Below are 26,896 nucleotides of genomic sequence, written 5' to 3'. Positions count from 1 at the left end.
TGTGAACCAACACAGAGGCAGACAAGGCTATCAAATTTCTAGTATTCACAATTCAAAACAAACCAACACACTACCCTCACTGCCTGGTACCTCTCTGGCCTTATAAAAACTACAGCATTTAAAATAAAATTTAAGAAACCATGTTACAAACCTTCTGCTCCTGCAGCAGTCTCTCCTTTCTCCCCAGGGCCAGGGATTGCTGTACCTTCATGAGAAGCCTTCTCTTCAGCTTTTTTTAGCGATTCCTTTGGCTTTGCTGGTTCTTTACCACCTTCTAATTCTTCCTTCTCCTTCTGCTTCCTCAATTTAGCTTTTTCTTCTTCACGTTTTTTTCTTTCACGTTCTTTTTTTTCTGCCTTCTTCTGAGCCACTGTTTTTACTTTGAACGAAGATTCTTCTTCATCATCCCCACTCTCTGCAGCAGGAGCAGACTTTGGCTTTTGGTTTTTCTTTTGTCCTTTTCTAGACTGGGAAACCTCATCTGATTCATCACCACTCTCGCCTGTAGACACTCCTCCCCCACGCTCTTTACTTTTCTTAATGTTAGTTTCATCTTCTTCTGACAAATCATGTTTTTTATTTGACTTCTGAGTTTTCCCTTTGCTTTTCTTAAGCTGTGTCTCATGATCATCATCATCACTGCCAGAAAGCATGTCTTGTTTTGCTTTCTGAGTTTTTTTTGATTTTTTATCTTTATCTTCCACTTCCTCACTGTCATAGTCATTTTCCAGATTGGCTTTTTTATTCTTTCCTTTTCTTTTTTTATCTTGCTTTGATATGCTTTCTTCATTGTCATTGTCAACCTGGTAATTAAACAATTCAATAATTAGCCATGAAAAATTACTTGCCATCATGAGCTAAGCATTGAGATACATCAAAAAAAACCTCTCTTGTTGAACACAAAGTTTGAAAGCAATAACTACTCCTGCTGAGTGTACCATACTTCAGCCCACAGGTAAGATTTATTCTGACTGGTTTTGAATAATTATCAGCATGACGACATGGGGTTTTTTGTGATTAACTTTTTACTATAAAAATATGATCAAATAAAAGAATGTGCTAGCTGCACATTTCACATAGGATTTCCACTACACTACATACTAGAAGTTCTCTGGGACAGAGGTATCTCATATTTTAATTATTTCCTATTAAAAAGCCCACTCCCCTCTCAGTGTTCACCTTTCCTGTAGAAGGTTGTTCCCTGTCAACTTTCCCTCCTTGCGCCTCTATTGACAGTTCCTCCAGCTCCTTCAGGATATCATCTTCACTAAAATAAGAAAGAAGTTAGCGCACTTAAGTAACTGAGTTTTTGGACAATGGAGTAAGATCAGGCAGGTGGAAAAAAACCCTAACTTACTCAAAATCTTGTTTCTTCTTCTCTTTTTTCTTTTTGCCTTTGGATTTTTGAGGCTCTTGATCCTTTGCAGCTCCTGCACCTTCTATCTCAGCAGCAAGGGCATCAATATCAATATCATCTTTTGCACTAAAATGAAGAAGGAAAGCAAGGTTATCAGTAATCCAAACGTTAAGTTTACATAAGTAGAAGCCATTTGAATACAAAAAATAGAAGTTATAAAATGCAAAATCAATCACAAAACATATGCAATGCAGGAAAAAATGCTCCATGTTTAACAAACGATTATGCACTTTTACCTTATTCCACGCAGTAGGAAAGGAAGGAAAAAACCTTCACACATGTGGTCTGCTTGAAGGGAGGTGGAACAGTAAAACCCATTCAGTCCTTACAACCCCAGCTTTGAAAGTTTAGCTGTGCAATTTGATGTAACTTCTTGGAGGAATGCAACTAGACTGTTCGACTTTGGTCCTCCAAAAGATAAGTTGTTCAGCCCTTCAATTCACAGGTGTCCTTGACAGAAAAGCAGCCACCACTATCAAAGTGTAAAAATGAAGCACAAATTCACAACCAGGGGATCCTACTAAGAGATATTTATCTGCTCCTTACACCCTTTAGAAAACGAAAAAAATGCTGTATTTTTATTCAGCAAATAAGTGAAAGTTCTCTACAGCTTCCAACTCACATTAACAGTTTCTTGTGCTTTGCCATCAGACAAAAATTTTATAATCTTTCAAGAAAAGAAGTCACACAGATGAACAGAGTCTAGCCCCAAGCCAGACTTTAAAGCATAGAATAAAAAATACCAATGCAGTTGAGTTGGCAAGCAATCATTTGTAGCACTTGCCTTAGCATTACCTCGCTGAGGCCTAAGGAAAGCCAAAGAAGTTTTTATCCAGGCATTTTACCACCTAATCACACTCACAGTACAACTGTAAGAAAGGAGACTTTTACTTATTTCGCACTTCACACTTAGAGCTTGGGTACTCAGACCAAAACTGGTTTGATGCTACTTTTATCACAACTTGCAGTTTCAAAACCTATTTAATCAACAAGCTGTTAATATTTCATTTAACTGCCTCTTAGATAACTGGACAGAAAACTGTTGTTTTACAACTTCACTGTCTCATTTATTAGCACCCACTCAGGATAAATCAGCCAAAGGCTGACTCACCAAATACCCAAAACTGTATCCAGAAAATAAGGGAAATAAATTTCTTCCAGATTCAGGACTTTCAAGATATCAGCAAATTCTAAACTACCAGAGCTTCAGTTGTGCCAATTTATAAATCCAGAAGATGAATCTTAATAAAGAAAACCAAGTATTTAATTATTCAGCAACAGATTCTAAAATTCAGTAGGCCTAAGCTGCAGTTCTCTTTACAAAAAGGAAAGGGCTGGATTCTTCTGCAGGTGAATGCTGACATATTGGGAATACGCAAGTCACCAAAAATTGTCTACATGTGACAACAGCACAGTTAAACAACAAAGGCTGTCATTTCTTTAAAGGCCAAGACCTATTATTTGTATTTTTACGATTTTATCTTTTCTTCTGGGTAGACAGGACAAACCAAACAAAAAGCAGCTCAACAAAGTACCTGACAGTACAGCACCTGTATTGCCAGAGATACTTTTAGTCAAGAAGAGAAAAGACACACCTAAAATACACCTAGTAACACTTCCTCATCTGCTGATTTGTAATACATTTGTAAAAATAAATGTATCTCTCAAATAGTTAATGTGAGATCTCTAAAGCAATCCTCACCTCCCTCAAGAGAAAACACACATTTTGGCCATTCTCACCCGAAGATGGTTTGATGTTTCAGCAATTAAAGTGCCATTTTTACAGGCAGTTTAACTGGCTGTATATCAGGGGTAACAGCTGAAATAAAAATGCCACTCACTTCTATACCTAGAATTAAAGCCCTAATGTCAGGCTAACTACATTATATCCAGGCCTAGACATGGGCCCTCAAACTTGTTTTTGCATTAATTGCTGAGTATCAAGTTCATTAAGCAAGCACACTTGCTTACCTTCTGTTCCTCCAGGAGTTAATGGAGGAGACTGAGTCACATCCAAGCTTGAAGCAGATTCAAAACACCCAAACACATGCTCTACTACTACTTCCTCCAAGGCTGTACTGCTCCCCTTACTACAGGATCTCAACATGTGGTTGTCCAGATAGCAAAGCAGCAGGCCTTTAAACAGCTCATATTTTACATGGGTATTACCAAGGCTGATTTTCACAATGCAGTTCAGCAGAAAGTTATGTCCAAACATAAAACACACGGGCTTTTTGCTACAAGCAAAAATGTCATCTCATGTGGTATCTCAAGTTTTCCAGGGTACAGGCTTTAGGAGGGTAAGGTTTTTATTTGCTGTTAAATCAACTCACTTCAACCAAACTTTGAAGAAGAAAAGTTCTTTGGGGGGGGGGGGGGGGGGAACCTTAAACACTGAAAAAGCTATTTGACAGACATTAAGTTTTAACACCCACCAGCAAGAACAGTTTAGGAATAATAATAATAATAATAATAATAATAATAATAATAATAATAATAATAATAATAATAATAATAATAATAATAATAATAATAATAATAATAATAAAGACCGCCCAGCTGTCACAATATCGGCATCAATACAAAAGCCTTTCCAAACTTGTCTTTCACTGTTTAGTTTCTGAAAAAAATGGCCAATGATTTCTGACCAAAAAAAAAAAATCACAGAAACAAGCAAACAAACAAACCAATCAAAAAATCCTCCATAGTTTCCACTTCACTTTCATTTATTAAGAAGTGACAGAGCAAGCTTCAAGTATTTGAGCCTCAGTGGAATAAGAAGTAAAATTAAGGCTGCATGCAATTATATATACAGCTATAATTCATAAGAACTAACAAATAAGAATATCATTGGAAACCCAAGGAATTCACACATTGGTTTCCATTACTGTAAGTTTATTCCCATACTGATCTTGAATTTCCTTAGCTTTTAAAACTCCAATAATATTCCACTAGGATTTTATAAGAAAGTTGAAAAGAAAATTAAGAAGGTGCTTCCCTCCACTCCTGGGAGATTCTTACTCCTTTTTATAAGGAACCCACTACACTCAGACACATAACATGTACCACATTTCCTATGGGCATTGTTAGATACACCATGGAACTTTTTCCTGTAAAGGCTTTTAACCAGTCTCCCAACACACATTTCAGAAACCCAAACATTCTTTCAGGAGCCTCCTTCTCCAACATCTCCAAAGGTCTCCATTCAGCCTTTACTAGGGTCCAACCCTAACAGGGCTTGATACAGGAACCTGAAAGGAATGCTCAGGAGATTTTCAATTTTGACCTCAAACTGCTTTTGCAGGAAGACTTTATAAACAGATTTCACAGCCTCACTACCTTAGACCATTCAAGACATAATGCTTTGGCACTTAAAAAACCCTCACATTCCCCCAAGAGACTCAAGGAGATCTGGAAAACAAAGTGCTGCTGCACCGCAGAGATGGAGTTACTTCCCTGATTTTCCTTTGTCTTTGTTTCACAGGCAAAGCCTAAGCCACCTCTGTTATTCACATACTTTGATTTCAGCCTCTGGTTTTGCTGCCAGATATAAAAAGAGTTTTGATACTGCTAAAGCAGCGTTTCAATGCATTCAATTACAGCAGGAATTAGGTGTGTGTACTTCACTTAAACCCAAACAAGCAGTTTTCAAAAAAAAATGGCTGCAGACATTTTTCCACTGAGATCTGGCCTAAGATAGGGCAAAACTCTGCAGTGGAAAAAGACAAGTCACACTAATTAAAGGAGAGTGCAGTAATCAATAACATGTACACAGAGATCACTATATTTCACATATCAAACAAAATATTACATCACTAGTAAAAAAGAAAGTGCTCATCATTTTCCCTACACAATTTCACTGCCTTTTGCCATTTAAGCAAGATTACAGAAATGTAAATCTTTAAAATAACACATAGAAACATTTACATACTTCATACTGAAAAAATACTTACCTTAATGCCCTAATGCTCTAGAACTTACATTAAGAACTCCACTGTTTCCCAAAAGGGTTTGAGTACAAGTTGTCTGCACAGACTAATGAATACCTGTATTACGTGGGAGAAGCCACTTCAGGATAGATTCCTGAATATTCACTGGGTCACAAGTTAAAAGCTGTGCTAACACAATATTCTGTACAAAGCTAGGATCAAATATTCCCAGACCATCCCAAGTAAGTGTTTGGAGATTTTTAAGACACAGGCAACAGAAGAAGTTCAGTAACCTCACTCACACAAAGCATCAAATCAGGCCAGTAACAGAAATTGATAGCCAAAACATTAACCTAAGTTGCTCATGTTAAACAAAAATGTTCAACAACAAATAAAACTACAATCCCAAATCTTGCCTATAAGAGAAAGTATTAAATTTTTTTCAGTGGGAAGATTAAAACAGCTAGGAAATAAAAGAGCTGTCACCTACCACTGCTACCACAAAGACATCCAGTAGCCCTGCTATTTATAAGATCCCACACAGTTGCAAGCTATTGAGTCAGAAAAGGGAAAAAAAAATCTCGTGACTGATAGATGCACAGTCTGTAGGAAAAAAACCCAAAAACCTCTGCTGTGTTTCTCTTGCTTTTACAGCAAGGAAACAGCATTAAAGACGAGAAACACACTTTGAAAACAAACCAACCAATCCCTCAGCTAATACATCACATCTGCCAAAAAATACTAAAAGCACCTTAAGGTGTTGCGTTTATTTTATTTGAAGGGGTGTTTGTGTTTTTTTAAACATTAGAAACAAGCACAGTTTTGGATGAAGTTCTTTTTCTGATGCAATAGCCCGCAACAACCAGAACCTAGAAATTCCCTGGGGAAGCCATGTGGATACCAGAGTTGACCTTAAGACTAACTCTGATTTACAGATACCGAAATTAACGTTAATCCTAGGTTTCCCATTCTAGGGTTTGCTCTAGTCTTTCATAGGTAGCTTTCCTATTTTGGTTAAAAAAACCCCTCACACAGGGGTTGACAGTTTCTAATACTTGTTCACGATTAGCAAGATTTATTTTTAAGTTCTGAAGTTCCACCATTTCTTTCAGTCAACAATACTACAGGTGTTCATCAGTGCACCACTCACTGGAACAGAAGCTGTCATGCTCCAAATCAAGATTTAAACCTACAATTCTCAAATACCAAAAAACATCAATGCTTCCTAATAAAGTACATCAGAACAGTTACAAGTACACTTCAACTATTTATCACTAGTACACTCGAACTATTTATCACTTCTCTCTTCCATGGAAGGTTAAAAACTTACTTCAAGTACTGACATAGTTAATATGTTCATCATTAGGAGATTTCCGTAGTGTGAACCTGCCATACTAAGGACAGACACTGCCCACAATAGAATCTCTGAAACAGACAAATGTAGGCATGGAAATTTGAAAGACTTCCTCAGCATTGCCCAGGAAAATGAAGCCAAATGCAGGAAGACACTACTACAGCTATTGAAATAAGAGTTAATAAGCTTTTATCATTTTTCTTTGCTCAGCAAACTTCTGCAGCTAAAATGCATAATTGCCTTTCCTTGCCAAACAAGCTCCTCCAGCTTTCCCTGCTGGTTCTAGTGCAGGAAAGCCTGACCAAGAGCATTTCACAGACTCTCTAATAACAGACAAGCTCATTGCATTAGCAAGACCACCGGCAAACACGCACATTTTCCTCCTGTGCTTTCTTAAAGCCACACACAATTAGGACTTCCAGTACACTTCTTACAGTACCTACAATACACATCCCCAAACTGAGGGAAAACTTCATTATAAACAGGCACCTTGCAGCTACACGGGACAGAGACGGCATCCTGACCAGCAGAGAGATAAAGGGCAAAGAAAAACTGCTAATCCATTCAAGAACAGAAAGAGTGGAACAACGGATTATGCAAAGGAGCTGAGTTACCCTCATTCATATCAATTTGACACTACTGAAATTAGGTAAATGAAACTGCAGAAAATAAATGGAAGAATTCACCTTAAAATGAGGCAAGCCCTAAACTACTGGAAATGCAACTTCCAGCTTTGCAAACAAAGTGGACAGGATAACACTGTCCTGCTGAAACCAAAACTAAAGTGTACACACAGACTAAAAAATTACAAGCACTTTTCGATCCATTGCACTGAGCAACACAAATATGGTTACTTACGCTTTCCTTCATCTTACAGCGAACATGCTAACTCAAATCAGGCTAAAAATCTTTTACTTAGGATTGGTTTTCAGCTCTCTTTAAGGTGAAGTTGAAACATAAGAAAACACTGTACAATTAAAAACAGACTGAAACAAAGAAACTAAGCTTTCATGTGCAAGGGGCAGAAGTCAGCAAGTTGACACAGCAGGAAAGTTGCATCACTGCTGTGAACTCACTGCCCACATTCCTGCATAATGAGAAGACTCATTTTTGCTGAGGCAACCTTGGAGATATTTCATCAGTTACATTACACCAGCTCTTCTAAACACCTTCAAAAGTATGTCACTAAATAATTTCCTTTGCTTAAGAAAAAAAAGTCCTTGACCTTCAAAGACTGAAGAGAAGCTGAACCATCTCTTCCCATGTGTTTGGTTTTGCAGTAGTTTTAGACCAAGTAAAACTAATACCTCTAGACAGATCTTCATCATTGTTTCCCTAGAGCCTTATCCATCCTCCACATACGTGAGCCGTAAACCCAGTAATAAGATAAATTTCTAAGTACAAGATTATCCAAAACCAGCAAGTTACCAATGCTGAATGACATACTTGTAGTTGTTTTCACCTGTAGTATTAAGACTGTCTGAAAGAAAGAATGCTAGTTCAAGTTCTTCTAGAGCAACTGTTTTAAACAGTGCCAAAACATAAGCCATTTTGGAAGTAATCATTAAATTGTTCAAAACCCCACATCACCAACTTGTTCTTTAAATGGGTTATGAAATGAAAACTGCAAGCATCTGCTGGCTCAGCAAGGCTATTCAAAACAAGGAAACAAAGCCCTGGCCTTTTTCTCATTTTGGCCTATCAAAGTACATCAACATCACAAGCTTCTTTTTTTGGTTTTCTCTTTTCCTCCACTGAAAACATTTAACTTACTTATGACTGAAACAGTTTGAAATTCAGGAAAGAAAGAACTGTGCTCCTTTCTCAGCCCAGAAAATGAAGGAGTGTCCACGTGAGTACCAGCTACGCAACCCACCACTGCTGCTCAGAGAATAAAAATAAAATCTCAGCCCCAGAAATAGGGCACCCTCCTCTTGCCTTTTCCTCAAACTAAGGTGTAGGGGAAGGAGGAATTTACTTCCTCGCCCATTCCCAGCCACATTTCCCCCTCTTATCAGCTCAGGCAAGACTGTGGCCACATGTCCATGTAGAAAACCCTTTGAGGGCAGCAGATGAAAACACACACCAGATCTGTACTGTGGGCCCATGAGCACTGAATGCACTGCACGGGAAGCAGGTACAGCTGGCAGCTGGGGACAGCAAGAGTAACACCACAGGGCTTGAAATGCCCAGCAGCTCGACTGAACTGAGCTTTACTTGGAACTACACCTTTGTGATTTTTCATAGGTGAACGAAGCTGGTGAGCTACCTAATTACATGAGAGAGCAAGGAAGTAAAATCTGACTAAAAGGGTAATTGCTTTTCATTCCAGCTCCCAAGACAATGATTCCATTATTAATATTAAAGAGTCATGCCTTCTCTTTCAAGTTTGGCTGGGGAAAAAGAGTGGCATAACTATCAGCTAAGCAAAACCCTCTGATAAAAAAGATAGAGAACAACACCTTTAACCCAAACAGATTCTAGAAAACTAAGAAGTCTCCTTTATATAACCCAGATTAAAAAAAAAAAAATCCAAACCAAATGAGCAATCAACCAAAAACAGAAGAAAAAGAATCACCAACGGGGAAAAAAAAAAAAAAAAAAAAAAGCACAAACCACAACTCCACAACCTAAAATTCCCATTTAAACAAAGATATAGCAAAACTTCAAGATAAAAAGCTTCTCTTCATGGTTCAGTTTATGTGTTTACATCTCAAGAGAATAAGATGACTAAAAGCATGGAATATGAAACACTAAGTAAAAAACTAGTATTCAGTCTTCCCTGAACAAGTTATTTTGTTTTTTTTTTTTGTTTGAGAAAAGTGCAGACAACAGAAACTACCACCAAGTTCAGTGTTTCACAACTTCCATATCCTATATATCTCACTGTATAAAATCAAAATACATCACAAAAGCACCATTTAAAACAACTTCAGAACTACACTTTACATTGCCCATAATCCTGAAAAGCAAATGATGCCCACCTACATGAAGTGTAATTAAAACCAATACTTCATCTTACAGCACGTATTTAAAGAAACACATTTCACGCTTTCAGAAGTCTGCAGAGAACTGAAACAACAGGTTCTGCAATTGCCGATGGCTTGCACTGCACTATCGTCATACTTTTTATGAACACTAGTTACACATGAGGTTTAGATGCCACCATGAAGATAATGAAAAGAAAGATTTCCGCAAGAAAAGCTGCTTCTTACAATCTCCCTAGTGCAGTGCAGTGTTTTTTGGTTTGTTTTTTGGCTGCCCTTACCACAAATATTTCATGATCCTTATAGACTTTTTACAATTATGCTTTGCTTTAAAATAAAATCCAACAAGTATATATAGTTTTCTTGTAAAGATGAAAAACTATAAGTTTGGGAGGAACAGAAATATACATTTGCATAGAACAGGACAACAAATTTCTGTAATGATGAATTTATTTTGCATTATTTTAATCCATCTTTCAGTACAAAATCTTCCATCTTCCAGATGAGATTGGAAAAACAGGGATTTCAAGGGTTTATCAGCTATTGTCCTTGATGGAGCTACAGAAACCTTTGCTTGTGGAAATATTTTTGAGAAGCAGATAACTTACAGTGACAGAATGTTTCCAAACTCTGTTCTAGCCTTCACAGAACTTTCCTACACAACATTGAGAAGATTTTACTTAACACACTAATAGAAAAGGAACCAAATAGACTGACTAGTAGACAATACCACATAAAAAGCAATACACAGCATCAGCAAGAGCTAAAAGTCTCTAAGTCTTATTTTAGCAGCTGTGTTCACTCTTGGCTGCAGAATCACAGCCAGCACCTGTAATTTCCAAAGCAATAAGCATGAATGATCAGAGTGGAATGCCTAGGCAACAGGTCACATTATTAGAGGGCAGAAGAATAAACACAGCTAAATGCTACCTACTGGAAGCTAAGAAAAACTATTAAGAGAAAAAGAAGGTGACTTAAAGCTGGGAGACAAGGACAAACACATGAAAAGCTAACACCTTCAAAGGGAAAGATCCATATTCTAGGCAAGCAATAATCTGTAACATAGAGCACACAGCACACTCACTAGGAAGTCTACAGCAGCAATTTGAGGCTCAGATTCAAAGCAGAGGTCTGTAGTTTATAACAGCCTTTCTACACAAACATTAAAATAAAAATTCCTAAATTCCAAAGATAGTAGGATAGGACCTTGACATACCTTCTACCATTACAACTATATCAAAGAACCAAAGCGTAACACTCCTCTCAAAAGGAGCTAGACTATACATCAGAGAACCTGTTCTTCAATTAGAAAAGCTTGAAAACATAGATCTCTCATATTTTTATTGAAATATTTGCCACGAAATTTCATTTGAAAATGAGTGGTCACCACAAAAACAAAAATTTTGAAGAGGAAACAATTAAAGCAACTTCCCTATTCAGGCTCAGGAGCTATTTTTACCCAAGACACTCTCCACCTTTACAAAGCACCTAACACACCACGAAGTCACCAAGTATTTGACCATTCTAGATAAATTTATTCTTCGTTGGCAGATGCACAGCAGCAGGAGTCACTAACAGAGTTCCAGAAGGGCATAACAGAGGTGCTGGTATGGTATAGATTTGTTGTATAGATTTGTAGTGTCATAACAGATTCCAGTCGTGCTTTCCATTCTTTTTCTGCTCATCACACCTATCATCTCACTCAGGGTCTTATTATACAAACAGGGTATAAGTACATAGGGACAAAATTCCCTGCACACATCAATAGCTATTGGTATGACCACTACCGTACTCAGCAGAAACGGGAGGAGGAAACGCCACTACAGAAGTCAAAGCTGTGAGGCTGAGGGGAGAAAAGCAGAGTAAAGATTACTTGTACCTTACATAATTTGTCTCAGTGTGTCGAGCAGAAAATCTCCTTCCTCTCACCACATCGATTCTCAAACAAATATTCATACAGCATAAACATCACCACCTGCACCTTCCCACATGCTTCCTCTGCACTACAAGTTGTGCCCATGAGCTGCCACATGCTTTGGGAGCCGCAGCCAAAAAGGATATAAGGGACTGTACCTGTAACATAACTGTTGGGGAAAAAAGAAGGGAAAAGGAGGGAACAAATAGTACTGCACTATATGGCACAAAACTGAAGATACAGCAAGCAAATCCAACTGGAAGCCTTTGAATGCACAGTGCCATTCCTCTCACTTTACTGAAAACGGAGGGGAGACTGATGGGAGATTTTGGAACTCCAAATTCAAGCCACAGATACAAAGATGCAGTGCATCCTCTCTCTCAGGGGAACTTGACATTCACAAGGATGCCATCTAGAACCAAAACCACCAGAAAATGAAAGTTATCTCTGCAGATAACACCTGTTCCAAAACATGACTGGCCTTCCAGGTCCATCCTCACTTCCATCCCTCAAAGCCCCTGCTACAAAACACAGCCAAGTGTAACCATGCTGTTCTCTTTTCTCAAACACGTGCCTGTTTGTACTCTTCTTCCACATCATCCCTCTCCCTGCCATACAACTGCGTAGCCCTGTGACAGTACTGTCACTGCTAGGAGCAATTACTAAGCTCGGTACCACACCGGCAAGACCTCGGGACTAAAGCCTGTCAAGGCCTACTTTGGCTGAACTCCTGACCTGCTGCAACCGTTCCTTGCTTTAGCTGTGACAGCGATTTCTCCAATTAACCTGTGCCTCATTCTACTGCTGTTTACCTGGGCACGCTGCAACCATCGTTTCATACAGAATCGGTGACAAACAGTCACTGCACAGAATGAGATAATCGCAAGTCCACAACAATAATGTAGTGTAGAGAAATACAGGCCTGGTATGGGAGCAGTGGCCTTGGAAGAGGCAGGACACAGCGGGCACAGGCACACGGGATAAACAGAGACTTGGCGCAGGACGCCCCACAACCTGAGAGACACTGGCTAAAAGAAACACAGTTCTGAACAAAATCGGTTTTAGGGGTAACAAACAAGAAAGAAATAGTATTTTACACAGTGCCTTTCTCTTTTTTGGATGTACTGTGGAGCGAACCAATGGAGGTAGCTAACCACAGAGCTTCATGGAATAATGAGCGAAGAGCAAAGCCACATTACCGAGCACATAAAATGATCTCAAGTGGATCCTAGAGCGAGGAAGATGAAACCACAACCATGAGCAACCACACGCACCCGGTGAAGGACACCTGATGCTGACAGCTCTCTGTATCAGCTCACCACCACCACCAGCATGAAACCACTGACCTTAGGACTCGGCAACAGGGAACACAACTACTGTAACTGCACTATTATTCTTTCTTTTTCGCAACATTAAGATCTGAGGCAATAATAATCAGGCTCTCAAGATGTCAACTATTCTAACAAGAAATTCTTGACCTTTGCTTTAAGGTATGCTCCCATTTTTAGTCACAACACTTTGTGCGTAGCACACCAGAGAGGCCTGTCCTCAGTAATTCACACAGAGAAATATGAGCAGAGATACACAGAGAGAACGAAGTATCCAGCAGGTACCAAGACTCTCAAAGTGTTCCCTGCACACCAGCCACTAGCCCTGAAACAGCCCCAAGAAGCTCCAAGAAGCAGGGATTCAGTACCCAAAGGTTTTTCCATGCATTTGGCATCTACCACACTGCATACAAAGAGGGGCACTAAGTCTTCTTTCCTTTTGAGCACAAATGTCCAACCCTTCCCTCTTCTTTCTCAAGTCACGCTCAACTCACCTCAGAGCTCCTCACCAGAGCTGCTCCCAAGACATCCCTGTCAAATACAGCCCATGAAACAAGTCGATACTAAAAAGCAACACACATGGCACGGCAAAAGGCATCAGGAAAACCAGACAGACAGGAAAATACCTCACTGAGAAAACACTCATTACCCAGAACGGACCGGTGAAACTGAAACAGTTTATACCCTAACCCGATACAGAGTAACAGCCTTAAGTTAGCATTGCATTTTTAATACATGCTTAAGTAATAAGTTCTTAGAGACAAAATAGTATTTTGTGACACAGCTGTCATGGGAAGAACTTCCAGAGGAGAAACACTTAATGTCTCAAGGAAAAAACGTTCTTGTTTCTAGTTCATACACGTTTAAAGACATCAGCTTTCATTTAACTACCTGTCACTATTAAAAACTAAAACCACTCTTTGAAGTGATTGCATCTTTGTATTATTACTCTATAGTGACGAGCAAAAGTACATTCTCTCCTGCTAGTGCATATATATACACAATGTCATTCGATAAACATTCCATATGGTTAATACAGCTGCCTTCACAGGAAACTCTTCGACACAAAAAAGTTCACAGACGGGGCATTGTCCACGACGATATGAATATAGCGACAGAGGCGACTTTCTTGTCATCCAACCACTAAAATATTCAACGCTTGCATTTATTAAGCAAGCGCACGAAGCATGTAGATATCAGTGTCACAGCACGATCTATAGCACTAACGCCCAGTAAGAGATAAAAAATAATTAAGAAACCCACATTTGAATCACTTCAATTGCACTAAGCAGTTATTTTTCAGCTGGAAATCGAGCTGCCTGCCCCTTCACGGACAAACACACGCACGGCCAGGCCGAGCCGGGCCTGGCGCGCCCCGCCTGCGATGAGGCCGCGAGCCCCGGCCGGGCCCGGCGCCTGACTCAGCGCCGTGTGGGCCGTGTCACGCCGCCGCGGACGGCCCGGCGCGGGGGTCCCTGCGGCGACACGGGGGAATGGGAGGGGGTTTCCCCGCGTCCCTCACCTCTCCTCGCCCCGGTTCTTCTGCTTCTTGCCCATGGCGGCGGCACCGGCGCGCGCGACCCCTCAGCGCTGACCGCGCGCCGCCCCGCGCGCCGCCCCGCGCATATGGCACCGCCGCGCGCCGCGCACGCGCCCGCCCCGCCCCCAGCCCCGCCCCGCCCGCGCCGCGGGCCCCGTGCGCGCGCGCCCCCTGCCCGCCGGAGGGGGAACGGGCTCGGCGCCGGCTGCTCTCGGGCGCTGCACAGACCGAGCGGCCCCGCGACACCGGCTCGGGGCGCCCCGGTTTGGACGTTGGGCAGCCCCCTCAGTGAAGCCCCGAGTCTTGTAGCTTCCCTCCTACTCCTCAGGCAGCCCCGGGAAATGTCTAAATGATGCCCTCAGTCTGTAGTTTCCCTCCAGCCCTCCTGCATTTCCAGGGGCCCCAGGACGTCCTGGCGGGATTGTGGCCCGATTGGCCACGAAACCTGACTGATAGTCAAAATAAACACGTTTGAAAAGTTTTACCTGGAGGCAAATGGGATAGCTAAGCCAAAGTGGGGGAATGGAGAGGCTAAGGGGGAAGTTTTCATGGAGCAGGGCAGCAGTACAGGGACCAGGAAGTCATTTTGGTGCGGGACATGCCCAGGACACCTCTCCCAGCCCTTCACGGCGCTCTGCGGGTCCGTCACCCCCAGCACCTCCCCGCCTACCTTGCAGGCGAAGTGTAACCAGTGTACCATCTCCCCTGAGGGGACTGGCCTTTTTCCTAACAGAGGGGCCTAGGAGGCAGCACTGAGTTTATGGCAGTGACCTAATGGAGCTCTAGGAGTGGGAGGCATTTAAAGTACGGTAATTCCTTCCCCGCTGCCAGATTTTCTCAGCGTACAAAGCTTTCCCTCCCACTCCCCTCCAAGGAGCCTAGGGAGCAGGAGCTGCGCCCTCTCACAGGAGCGCCCGGCTCCTGCTGCTGCGGAGCAGGCGGGGGCGGCCGACGTTCGGAGACCGCGGGGAAGCGAGGCAGCAAGCACCACGAATTGGGGCGGAGAGGCTTCAGGTGCGACCTCACCTCCTTGTGGTGACTTTCCTCCGGAGCAAAGCAAGGTGGAGCAGAAATAACAACGCTCACAGGCAGCACAGACATCATTTTACGTATTTATTTAATAGGCTTTGAGAGCTGCACGTGCTCTGTTGTTGTCATCACCCTGCCACCGTAACTCCCTTGGTCGACAGAGCAAAGCTCACTGTTCACTACACCCTTCAGCCTCAGGATCACCACCTCCATATTACTTCGCTCCCTAGGACCCTGAGTTCTTACTTCCCTTTGCCTTTACACAGCTGTAGCTCCTTATCAGTCTCTTCCACCCAGGCTCAGCCGACTGCAGATAAGGCCGAGTTTATCTTCCCACCCTTCCCACCCCGTCAGAGAACTTCGGTACCGGGGAGCCAGATTTCCAAGAAAGAAGAAAGCAGAACACGTGTGTTGGGTTTGGAGTTTTTCGGGGGGGTTGGTGGTTTTGGGTGTTTTGGGTTTTTTTGGATTTTTGTTGCTGTTTGCTTTTCTAAAAAAACCCACGCTTTAATATCCCATTACTTATATGAACGGATCTTCCAGCGCACTTACAGGAAGAACCAAAGAGACAGCGAGCCGCAGCTGCTGCAGCACAGCCCGGTTCTCGGCGAGCCCGCCGGGGCTGCGCAGCTCCCGCAGCGGGACTTACCTCACGCCACCGCTCCGGGGCCCGGCCCCGCCGCTCCCGACCGCCACACCCCCGCCAGGGCCGGCCTCGGCCTCACGCCCAACCCCGAGCAGGAATCCCCCAAAGAGCAGCGGCGGGCGCTGCACCGCCCCCTCAGCAGCCGCCAGGGCCGCCTCCGCGACGGGAAACTGCCTTGGAAGAGGGGGCGTGCCCTGCCCCGCCCCTCGCGGCCAAGCCCTGCCCGTCACAAGCGCGGCGGGGGAGGGAACCGCAGCGCCCCAGCATGCGGAGACACCTCGGGGCGGAGCTGCGGCGGTTCGGAGGCCGGGGCGGCCGCCTCGGGCGAGTCGCGCTCCTCCCGCGGGGCGGGCGGACCCCAACTCCGCGGCCCCCGCCCGCAGGTGCGGCCGACGCACGCACGCACGCACGTACGTACGTACGTACCCGGCATGGGGCGCACGCGCGCCAGCGGGGCGCAAGCCCGCGGCCAGTCAGCGCGTCGGGAGTAGTTCCGCGGGTGCGCGCGCGGCCTCCCGCAGGGGCGCGCGCCCGCTTTCCCGGCCAATCAGCGCGTCGGGGGGCGTTCCAGGCGCGCGCGCGGTGCGCCCCGCGGTGACTCTCGCGATAGCGGCGGAGGGGCGCGGCCGGCGCGCGAGGAAGCGGAGGGTGAGCGGCGGGTGCCGGGAGCGGGTCGGGGCTGCGGCCGCGGGCGGTGACACCGCCAGCACCGAGCCCGGGCGGGGCGGGCGGCGCGGCGCCCCTGGAGAGTCCGTCCTGAGCCGGGTGCGCGCATTGTCCGTGGCGTTGTGTGTAGCGACCCCGCGGAGGAAGGCGCGCGGCGCCTGCGCAGTGCCCCCGCCGTGTGCCGCCCCGCTCGTCCGGGACCCCGGCGCCGCTTCCCGGCCGAGCGGCGGAACCGCGCCCCCGCCGGTGGCGCCGAGGCTCCCGGCTGCCTAGGAAAAGCCTCTTGGCACGCGGGGTTCCGCGACTTGGGAGCCGGGATACCACTGGGCAGCCCGGATTGCAGGGGGACTGGCGCGGGTTGGTGCTGCTTTCCTTCCCGTTGCTGGGAGGACGAGCCCCCTTTCCCCAGCTGAGCCGGGGCTCTCCGGCTCTCTCTCGCCTGGAGACCTGCTGGCCTCTGATCTTCGCCGGCAAGGTTCATGTTGCCTCTGGAAACATAAGAAAGTGTGGGGGGCAAACAGACTTGGTGGTTAGCAGCTTTGGGAAGAGGGAGGCAGAGCGGGGTGCCGCGGCTCGGAGCGAGAGTGACAGTGACACGCGTGGCAGCGGGCCGGGCGCTGCCGTGCTGCCTGGACCGCGGCCGGCATCTGCGTACTTTCCCCGTCGTTGCTTAAAGTGCTTCTCTTGCCTGTGTATGCAAGATGTTCGCAGAGCCAGTGACGCTGGCAGGTCGCCTGCTTTGAAACACAGCCAAGAGTACCCTGGAACGCAAATTCGGCACCTCAGATCCGTGGTCAGCAGGTTGAGAGTCTGAGTGGGGTGACTGTGCACTGTCACTGTTTCAGAACTGTCAGTCACTACCCTGATAATTTTCTGCAGTGTAAGTTTATTGGGGAGAACAGTCGATTTTGTTGTCACAACTCTTCATGCACTCTGGTTAGTGTTCTGTGTCTTTTGATGTGTTTGGGCAGGGAGAACTTAACAGAAAATTATTTTGGCTGTGTTTCTTCACACAGCAATTAGGTAGTGGCTTTTAAGTCCTCTTGCTGGCTGCCACCGGTTGCTGTTTGCAATAGCAATTTTCTGGAACTAATTGAAGCAGTGTATTGGCCTAGAGCATTTGCTGTTGAGCACCTTGTCTTTCTTATAGCTGAGGAGAGGAGTGTTAATTCAGATTTATATATGTTACTGTGCCTGAGGGGCTTAAAGTAAATGCATTTAAACTACTGGCACAAACTTACATACTGAGCATTGCTTAGACTTGCTGTGAGGCATCCTTTACCTCCTCCCAGCAGCTTGGAGCTTTCCAACTGAATCTTCTTGTTTCAGAATATTTGTTAAAGTAGGTGCATCTTCCATAATTTTGGAACTGGTGAATTTTTCTTCTTTATATTAACAAGCAGTTTTAGGTTCCTGTGCACTTTCAGTAGCTGCCTTTGGGGCTGAAATAATCGGACTTGGTTTGTGTCTTTGCCATCTATGTTCATCATGAAAGTATTCTCCAAAGTGAGTTGCAAGAAAGAAAAGAACTATCTGCTAAATACTCCTGGTTTCAAATAGCAGAGAAGTTTGTTTTCCATGGTGTGAATTGCAAGCAAAGAGTTTTAATTGTTTGTGTAAATGTTAATTCCTTGTATCACTGTTTCCACAGCTCTGAAGAGACCACTTTCTAGCTAAAGATGGCTGCTGATACCTCTGTTGATATCCTTCAAAAAGTTCTGGAGAATGAAATACTTCAGTCAACCAAGGTTGTGGAAGAACATCTGGATGCTGAAATACAGAAGCTGGACCAGATGGATGAAGATGAATTGGAACGCCTTAAACAGAGGAGGCTTGAGGCCCTAAAAAAGAACCAGCAGCAGAAACAAGTAATTTCTGTAGTACAGACTCCTGATATGTAGAGTGTGACAGACTTTTTGGAAATTGTATATGTGAACTAAGTGTTTTGGGGTTGTTTGGTTGGTTTTGGGGATTTTTCCATCTTTCTCTCCCTTCCGTGTTTATTAATTTTAAATTATCCAGGAAAGTAAGTGTCTGTCCACGTGTGCATGCTTTGTGTTTTTTGACAGGAGGAGAGAAGCACCTCTGTGATTGTTACAATAAGGACAGGATAAGGAGTCTCATACAGAGATTTGAGTGTGTCCCTGTTCACTGAACATTGCTATCTGGAAGCATAAGTCTTGTAGGCAACCTAACCATAAGGCTTTAGGCTCCTTCTGAAGTGTCTTCCTTCTGAAGCTTCTGGATTTTTACTTACAGTATGTGATATGTGCCCTCCTGTTAAGGTATTTTGTAGAAGGGTGAAATGGGATTTTTTCTTGCTCCTAGTCTGGAATAATTTGTCATGCTCCTTCTGAGCCAATGAAATGTTGGCTTTGTATGTCTGCTCATTTCCTCTTACAGGAAGGAAATACTGCCTTGGGATCTGACACCTCATGTCACATGAGGTCTTTATGCTCCCTCAGAGCTCTTCTTGAACAACAGTTTACACCATAATTTTGGTAACTTATAGTGTGAGACCTGAATTATAAGTAAGGAAGCTGTAGGTTTCTCAGATTATTCCATCTGAGCTAACCTAAACAAGAAGTTGATTGTGGTGGGGGAGAAGTGGCTTGGCTGAAAGGAGATGCCTGGCTGTGATGGAGTCCACAAAAGCTGATGCCAGACTTTGAAATGGTAATGCAGTGAAATGTCATGGCATGGCTGGGATGCTGGAGGACGGGCAGCGCCAGCAGCTTTGGTTCTGTAAGCACAGAAGCAGAGAAGGTGGCACACTGTTCGCTTGTCTTCAGAAGTTCAGTTTATATTTGATCCTAGTGTCTTCCTTTTTAAGAATTCATAGTACTTAGATGTCCTTGGATGTGAACATGTGATAGGTCTCATGCAAAAACTTCTTCATGTCATGGTCTGAAGTCACTGTTGTCGCTCGCTTTCAAATGCGAGTGTGCAGTAGGATACTGCTCAGTAAAAGGAGTGTGCTGTCACGCTATTCCAGAATAAATCTGTGCAGAGGGGAATTAATGCATAATCACTGTTGAGGGATAAGTGAGTCCTTGATTTGCATCATGATGACTTCTTCATATGCTCATACTTCCATGAATTTTTAATGTATACAGTATTCAGGAGATTCTTTGTTCTATTCTAATTTAGCTTACAGGATATCTTTGGTTTGCTTGGAAACCTTTTTTTTCTTTCACCTTCCTGAGACAAAACTGAAAGATTAAGAACAGTGATTTATCTAATTTTTTTCCCCCATTGGAAAATTAAGGTTTTTGTCAAATTTTGTCATACTGCACTACTTCTAATCACTTAGTCTGACTTGTTTAAATACACCGCAATTACCTTTTAGCAATGTACAGGCTGTGGGTTTTTTCCTTTAAGTGTAAGATTAGCTCTTTGGAAACTGTTTGCACACTTAATCAGACAGTTTTTGAAGTTACCTCTAAATTTTAGCTTGTGACATTCTGTTTCTCCATTGATGTTATGACTGATGGTGCACATGTGTTTTCTGCATGATTTTCTGTGAGCTTGGTTCATGTTAAGATCCCTTCAGTGTATATTTGATAGGTAAACATAATTTATTGCCGATGAGTTAGTAGGCTTTTTCTCTCACGGATTTTTTTCATAGAGTAAAAAATTAAAATAAATTTATTTAAATAATGTAATTACTTGACTAAGTTTAGACGAGTTCTTTGAGTGTACATAAAAATTTTCAAATGCCAAGAGTTTTTGTTGTATTCTTTGAACTACTCTTGTCTTACTGAGAGGCTGCATTGCAGAATTTTATGTAGCTCTGTACGAGATTTGTATTTCCAAATAAGTAAGGTGGCCTTATCTGTGTATTTTTTTAAATAAAACTAAAGGGGAGGAAGTAATTTGTTTCTCCACTGAAATGGGTTTTCACTGCAGGCCCCCTCTTCCATTTTCTAAAAGCTGTAGAGTTTGCACAACAGATAGACTAACAACCTCCGTACTAATTATTTGCTTTTATGTTTTTCAAGGAGTGGCTTTCAAAAGGACATGGAGAATATAGAGAAATCCCAAGCGAGAGAGACTTTTTCCAAGAAGTCAAAGAAAGTAAAAATGTGGTTTGCCATTTCTATAGAGATACAACGTTCAGGTATAGTAAATAAGCTGTGCTGAAGAAACTTTTGTTTAAAGATGTCTACAAAAGCAATTGTGGTTTTTGTTCTTTCAAATCCCTCTCATGAACAGGCATTTTTAGAAGTATTCACATTGCTTCATTATAAATCTCAGTCACATTTCAAGACATTTGATTTTTTTAAATGTATTTTTTCTACTACAGTTAATCTGAACATGATTGGACAACAGTTAATATTCTGCTACATAGTTGATTAGAACATAGATGTATAACCTGTTTGACAATATGCTGTGTTTCATTACTGATTTAGTTTGAGGCAGCTAGGTCTGTAAATGTAGACCATACGAGAGCATCCTTTCAAAAAGATGGCTTTGGTTAGTCCACATAGAGATAATCTGGGAGGTTCTGGCAAACAGAAAAAAAAATACCCAAAATCTTGTCTAGGCATCTTGAGAATTTAACCTTTTACTTTGAAAGGATCAGTTGCAGCTGCCTTCCCTTTGTTCCTGTGCCTTTGTGATTCTGTCACTTTTTTTAGAGTGTGAGACACCTAGATCTGAGAATATGTGGTGACTCAGAATAGGAACCCAAACTAAGATGTCCCACTTCCTTAGAAGAATTTTGGAAGTTCTCAGTTGTAGGCTGTTCCTCACTGAGTCTCTCTCAATATGTTCTGTTAAAATGCAGTAGCAAAGTAGAGTAGTTTATTGAAGGAGGAGCCAGTTGTCCTGGTTTTGGTTCTTTGGGGTTTTTTTTCCCCCCAAAGGTGTTATGTTCTCCCTAGCTTATAGAATATAAACTGCAACAGCCTCCATGTGAGAAATGCAAAGAGGTCAAGGCTGGATTTTGCAGTGTCCTACATTTCCTAAGTGTTTAAAGCAGTTTTGTTTGGCTAGCTTTTACTCAAGAGGGTGAAAGGCTATCACTGCAAATAAAGTAGCTTAGGACAGGTTTGGGTTCCTGTTTCTTCAAGCAGCAAAGTCTGTAGGCTCAGACAGGAGAAGGAACTTCTGAGAAAGTGCTTTGTAAAGAGAGTCATGCTGACAAACAGGTTGAAGCTCATGTGTTGGGTTTGCCAACCACCTTATCAAGTTGCTTTCATCTTTGCCCAGTCCAGCTTTTTCGATCTGTTTTAAGGACAGTCACATCACAGAATTCATGCAGCTAAGTCAAACCGCTTAAGAGAAGGCAATCCAGAAAGCTGAGATTGCAGGTGACAAGTCCACAAATCTCTGTGATCTGACAAGTATTTTGGGCAGTTCACATCACTGTCCCATGGCTGAGAAACAGTAGTTGTATGCTCACTCCTATTCCATGGCATCAGAGAAGCCAGGTATTATTGCCTTTAGCGCTACTGTGCAAAGCAGTCCGTGCAAATCACCTTTTTTTCACTTACACTGAGTTATTGCATCTCAGCTGTGAAGGTAGTGACTGCAAAAATCCAGAACATTGTAACATGTTGAGAGTACTTCTCTGAAGAAATCTTCTCTAGAGAAATTTTTCCATTTGACAGGCAGTGAAGCTAGAGCTGGAACAATGGAAAGAAATGTCATCAGTAAGTGCAGGCCTCCAGAAATAAGAGTGAGGCTTCCAGGTCTACGGAAGGTAATTAGGAAGAAATTAGAGAAAGGGATGGTATAATTAAACAGTAGAGGTGCTCCAAGCTGTTCCACTATTAGTCATTAAATCCAGCTACCTCTGAAACATAGTTTGTCTTGAAACTAAATTCTCTATTACAGAGGTAATGTCTAAGTATTAACATGATAGATCTAGCTCTTTACTGCTCCTTTTAAACTTCCTCTCAAATGCATATTCATCAGCTTATTCATTCTAACACTTGGTATATTTTGGGTTAATTTTTCCACAGGTGCCAAATAATGGACAAACATTTGACTGTATTGGCAAAAAAGCACATTGAGACAAAATTCTTGAAATTAAATGCTGAAAAATCTCCTTTCTTGTGCGAGAGACTGCGCATCAAAGTAATTCCCACTCTAGCACTAATAAAAGATGGGAAAACACAAGACTACGTCGTGGGCTTTACTGATCTTGGTAACACTGATGACTTCACTACAGAAACCCTAGAATGGAGATTAGGCTGTGCAGATGTAATTAATTACAGGTAATTAAGCATTTTGTTACTCTTGTTTTCAGATTAAGTACAAAGAGAATGAGCTTGCAGACAGGAGACTCTGAAAGGTTGTAACTTTATTATGTTGTATGCTAAAGAAGGCGTGTAAGAGTTTAATCTAGTTACTTAATCTGTGTGCTTTATCAAGGGAAAGAAGATAATCTCTTTGGCACAGTATTGAGACATTGTAATGAGTGTTGAGTTGTCCTTTTTGCAGAGTAATTAAAATAAACTCAGTTCTTGTCATGAGGTGTCTGGAGTAGCAGTGATGCTCTGATACGGCTTCAGCGTCATGCATCTAATGTAATCCTATAGCATCTATAGATGCTTCATGTCACAGTTGCACTGCAGTGAAATCTGAACATTTTTCATCCACTTCAGAGAAAACTCAGCAAGTCATGCTTAAACTGTATCTAAGTCAGTATTACATACATTAATATACTTCTTGCTTCAGCAAATTGTACTGAAAATGGAAAATAATTCACATAAATGTAAATAAACTGAGTAACAGTACAATATAATCATCATAAGTACCTTGTTAAAGACTACAGAACACAAAATGCAGTAGAAAATGTCTGTTACCACAACAGCCTAACTTTACAGGAGAATTATTTACCAAAATTCTGCTTTCCTTTCCAATGTGGTTCAAATGTCATCTCTCTTGTTAGGTTAATTTTGCTCTATTGCTTTGAATGTCTTTAGAGCACTTTAAATTTTAAATTTAATTACCTGAATCTATTTAAATGTCTAATGAGGTAAAATTTTGGCAAGAAGTATTGTATCTTAAAGCCAAATAAGGTACTACTCAATTTGACTTAGTAGCTGTTGAACTCTGGGTGAAATGACTGAAATTTATAATTTTAAAACAACTGGTATTTCCCAGGTCAGTAAAAAGCAAATACGCAGAGACAGCTTGGATGCATATTCTAGACAGCAACAGCCTTTTATGGGAAAAATCCTTCACTGGAGTTCTGTCAAGCACCTCTGAATTTGCTAAACATTGATACATTGGCTTGTGGCATAATTTTACTTGTACTTGACTCTACTAGCACTGTGTATTTGTTCTTAGCTGCTCGTGGCGTGGGGGAATTTTGTTCCTCGTTCCTTTTGGCAGACCCTGGCTTTGCAATGCCAGCCACGTTTCCTCACTGCTCTGAAAGTAACGTCCCATTCTCTGGAGTTCCTGAAAAGAGCATAGGCCTCCTCAGAGCTTAGAAATAGTTCTTTTCCTTCAACCTGTGAGATAGCAGATGGTAAAAGGGTATACTTTATTTAGGGGAAAAACTGTTCAGGTCAGATTATTTGCCCAAAACCAGGATTCAAGTGGTATGTTAACATATGTGATTAAATCGCAAACTGTGAGCTGTATATTTAGGATTAATATCAGCAAAAGAGTATTAATATTTTGTAAAGAACTACAAATTTCTAAACACCCCTTTATAGCTAATTCCAGAAGGTTGTAACTGTTGTAATTGCTCACTCATTCACTGACGCTTGGATGCAAACCCCTCACAGGTCATGTGAGCAAAAGCAGGGCACACCCTTTTCTGAGCAGCCAGAGGGGATTTCCCTCCTTGCACAACCCTGCTGGAAGAGAAGCAGGTGCTCTAGCTTTATGTGAAAACCTGCTGCTTCCCATGGGGAACACAGGCCCATTCCCATGGATGCCATGCTGCTGAGAGAGCCCCTGCAGGATCATGGGGACACTCTGCGGTGCAAGTTCCCTCACCATCCTGTCGAAGATGTGCAGTCTTGCAGGGAAGAGATAGCACAAGGTGGCTTCTGGCAAACCCCTGTTCTGACTCCAAAGTCCTTGCTAGCAACATTTTAGCTTCTTTTGTGCTGGTGGTTCCTCACCTGTTTTGAAAAGTCTCTCTGTAATTCCCTAGTTACAGTTTAACCTGGCAGATTGTTGTCTTTAGCATGATCAGTTTGCAGGAAAAGCCTTTTCAGTTTACAGCTCCACTTACAGGTGCTGTTTACTTTCACACTATTATCTTAATTCCAGTTATCCAGGCCATTTTGACCAGGATGTGCTATGCTAGCAACACCACAGTGCTGCTTAGGGTGGCTGTAGCAAGTAGGCATTGTGTTCTTTTAGAATGTGTTTTTCTGGAGAAACAGGTCATTAGACATAATGCTTACTGTCTGTATGAATATGGCTTTAATCAACTTGTCTTACCTTTTCTCCGTAGTGGAAACTTGATGGACCCACCTTTTCAAAGTCAAAAGAAATATGGAACAAGCTTTACAAAGCTGGACAAGAAGACCATCAGAGGAAAGATATATGATTCAGATTCTGATGATGACTAGAAGAGCCGCTAAATATATTTGTAAATCATCTTTTGTTTATGCGTGGTACATTTCTAAGAATGTTTTTTATAAAGCTTACTGCTTTTCATTACATCTGCACATAATTCTCATTTTTCTATACAGTTTTATACAACTGAGTCACAGCAGGAAAAAGCTTAAGTATTTTTTTTTCCTCTTTTGGAAGTCATTTGTAATTTGAGAATCTTAGTCCTTCTATCTCAGTGACATGGCAAATGATGAACTTAAGCCCTTTGTCTTAAGTATAAGTTTATGAAATGTTTTGAAGTAACTTAGAAACAGCTGTATGAAGTCAGACCAAAGGTCCCTCTGGCCCAGGATCTGGTCTCAGTGGCTAAAAGGAGATGCACAAGGAAGAATGAAAACAGGGTGACCAGACAGCAATGCTTCCCCACAGTCTACTTTAAGCAGACTGTGGCTTGGGGAACACCGTATCTGAGAGCATTTGCTGCTTAAAATAATAGAAGAAAAATCTCTTGAAATCCTCATAGTATTCAGGCATCCACATCATGTGGCAAGGAGGTCCCAGTTTAACTGTGCTGTGTGAGGAACTACTTCCTGTTGTTTTCATTGAATCTGACAAGGTGTTTTTTTTTTCTGGTTTTCATTATTAAAGGAGGTAACGTACACTTCTAAAAAAGGGTGTTCTTCATAAGTTCCTCTTCCAATTATGTTTTTATATTTATTATTACTTACATTATCAGTAAAGCACCACAAAATTATTAGTAAAGAAACTGTGCATTTTAACAAATAATTGCTTTTCTTATGGTGCCATATCATGCCATTGAATAAATTAACTGCATTGCACTATAAGTTGTAAAAACAGTCATAACTTCTGTGAATTCTGAAATAGATGGCCAAGAGAAATGCCCTTTTACCATCTATGAATGCTGCATGTCAGAGCTGATACAGCAGGCACATAGCAACAAGTATATTGAAAACAGCCTTGTTCACGGGTTTGTATCATTCTGTGGTTGTGAATGTGTGGATTTTATAGCAGATGCTTTGTACAAGAGAGTAGAATAGAGAAAAGTATTTGGGAGAAACCTTGATTGTTAAGTTTAGATATAGTGCCACATACTGTGTACTGTTCTTCAGTGATGGACAGAATTTTTAAGAGAGATCTTCCTTGGACACAATGTAAAATCCCTGGCTAGATGAACCATTGATGAGTTTTCTTTTCATTCTCAGAAAAATTGTTTGCTTTGTGCTGAAGGACCCTTGTGAGGTGGTACTTTGAACCCAGTTGATCCAAATAGCAGTGAAGTGGGTCTAGCCAGTCTTGCTGCATTGTAGTAGAGAACACTTGTGATTGGGCCAGCCCAGCAATATATCTCTTTAAGTTTAAAAAATTATATTTTATTTCTGTTCATGTACATTGAAATAAAATTATTTTAATTCTAATGTTGACTACTGTATCCTTTCAAAGAAGATCGAGGTGCTCTGGAATAATTTCTCTGTTAATAAAGTCCATCAGAAAGTTTGTTTGAGCCCTTTCTGAATTTCTAACAAGTGATACAC

At 42.2% G+C, this 26,896-nt stretch overlaps 2 protein-coding genes across 8 annotated transcripts in view; one reads left to right on the top strand and one right to left on the bottom strand.

The window, feature by feature from the left end:
• Positions 1–14,589, bottom strand: part of EIF5B (eukaryotic translation initiation factor 5B) — a 36,298-nt gene extending 21,709 nt beyond the window's left edge. The window contains exons 1-4 of the mRNA XM_038157307.1: positions 14,453–14,589; positions 1,358–1,483; positions 1,180–1,267; positions 152–803 (exon numbers count right to left, since the gene is read on the bottom strand). Of these exons, the coding sequence (XP_038013235.1) occupies positions 152–803; positions 1,180–1,267; positions 1,358–1,483; positions 14,453–14,487 (901 nt within the window). The 5' untranslated portion in view covers positions 14,488–14,589. The remainder of the gene's footprint in view (positions 1–151; positions 804–1,179; positions 1,268–1,357; positions 1,484–14,452) is intronic.
• Positions 14,590–15,234: 645 nt separating this feature from the next.
• On the top strand, positions 15,235–26,779 carry TXNDC9 (thioredoxin domain containing 9). Of its 7 annotated transcripts, none has more exons than XM_038157374.1 (5): positions 15,235–15,905; positions 18,463–18,679; positions 20,813–20,931; positions 22,781–23,035; positions 25,240–26,779. In XM_038157374.1, the coding sequence occupies exons 2-5, from the start codon at positions 18,491–18,493 to the stop codon at positions 25,355–25,357; spliced, it is 681 nt and encodes a 226-aa protein (XP_038013302.1). In that variant the 5' UTR covers positions 15,235–15,905; positions 18,463–18,490; the 3' UTR covers positions 25,358–26,779. The 7 variants fall into 7 exon arrangements, with proteins under 7 accessions (XP_038013302.1, XP_038013264.1, XP_038013291.1 ...); XM_038157336.1 differs by lacking the exon at positions 15,235–15,905 and adding an exon at positions 16,420–16,555; XM_038157363.1 differs by lacking the exon at positions 15,235–15,905 and adding an exon at positions 16,542–16,563.
• Positions 26,780–26,896: the final 117 nt, after the last annotated feature.

The sequence above is a fragment of the Motacilla alba genome, chromosome 1 (genome assembly GCF_015832195.1).
Source record: "Motacilla alba alba isolate MOTALB_02 chromosome 1, Motacilla_alba_V1.0_pri, whole genome shotgun sequence".
Taxonomy (NCBI): Eukaryota; Metazoa; Chordata; class Aves; order Passeriformes; family Motacillidae; genus Motacilla; species Motacilla alba.
This window is presented reverse-complemented; position numbering and strand designations above follow the sequence as displayed.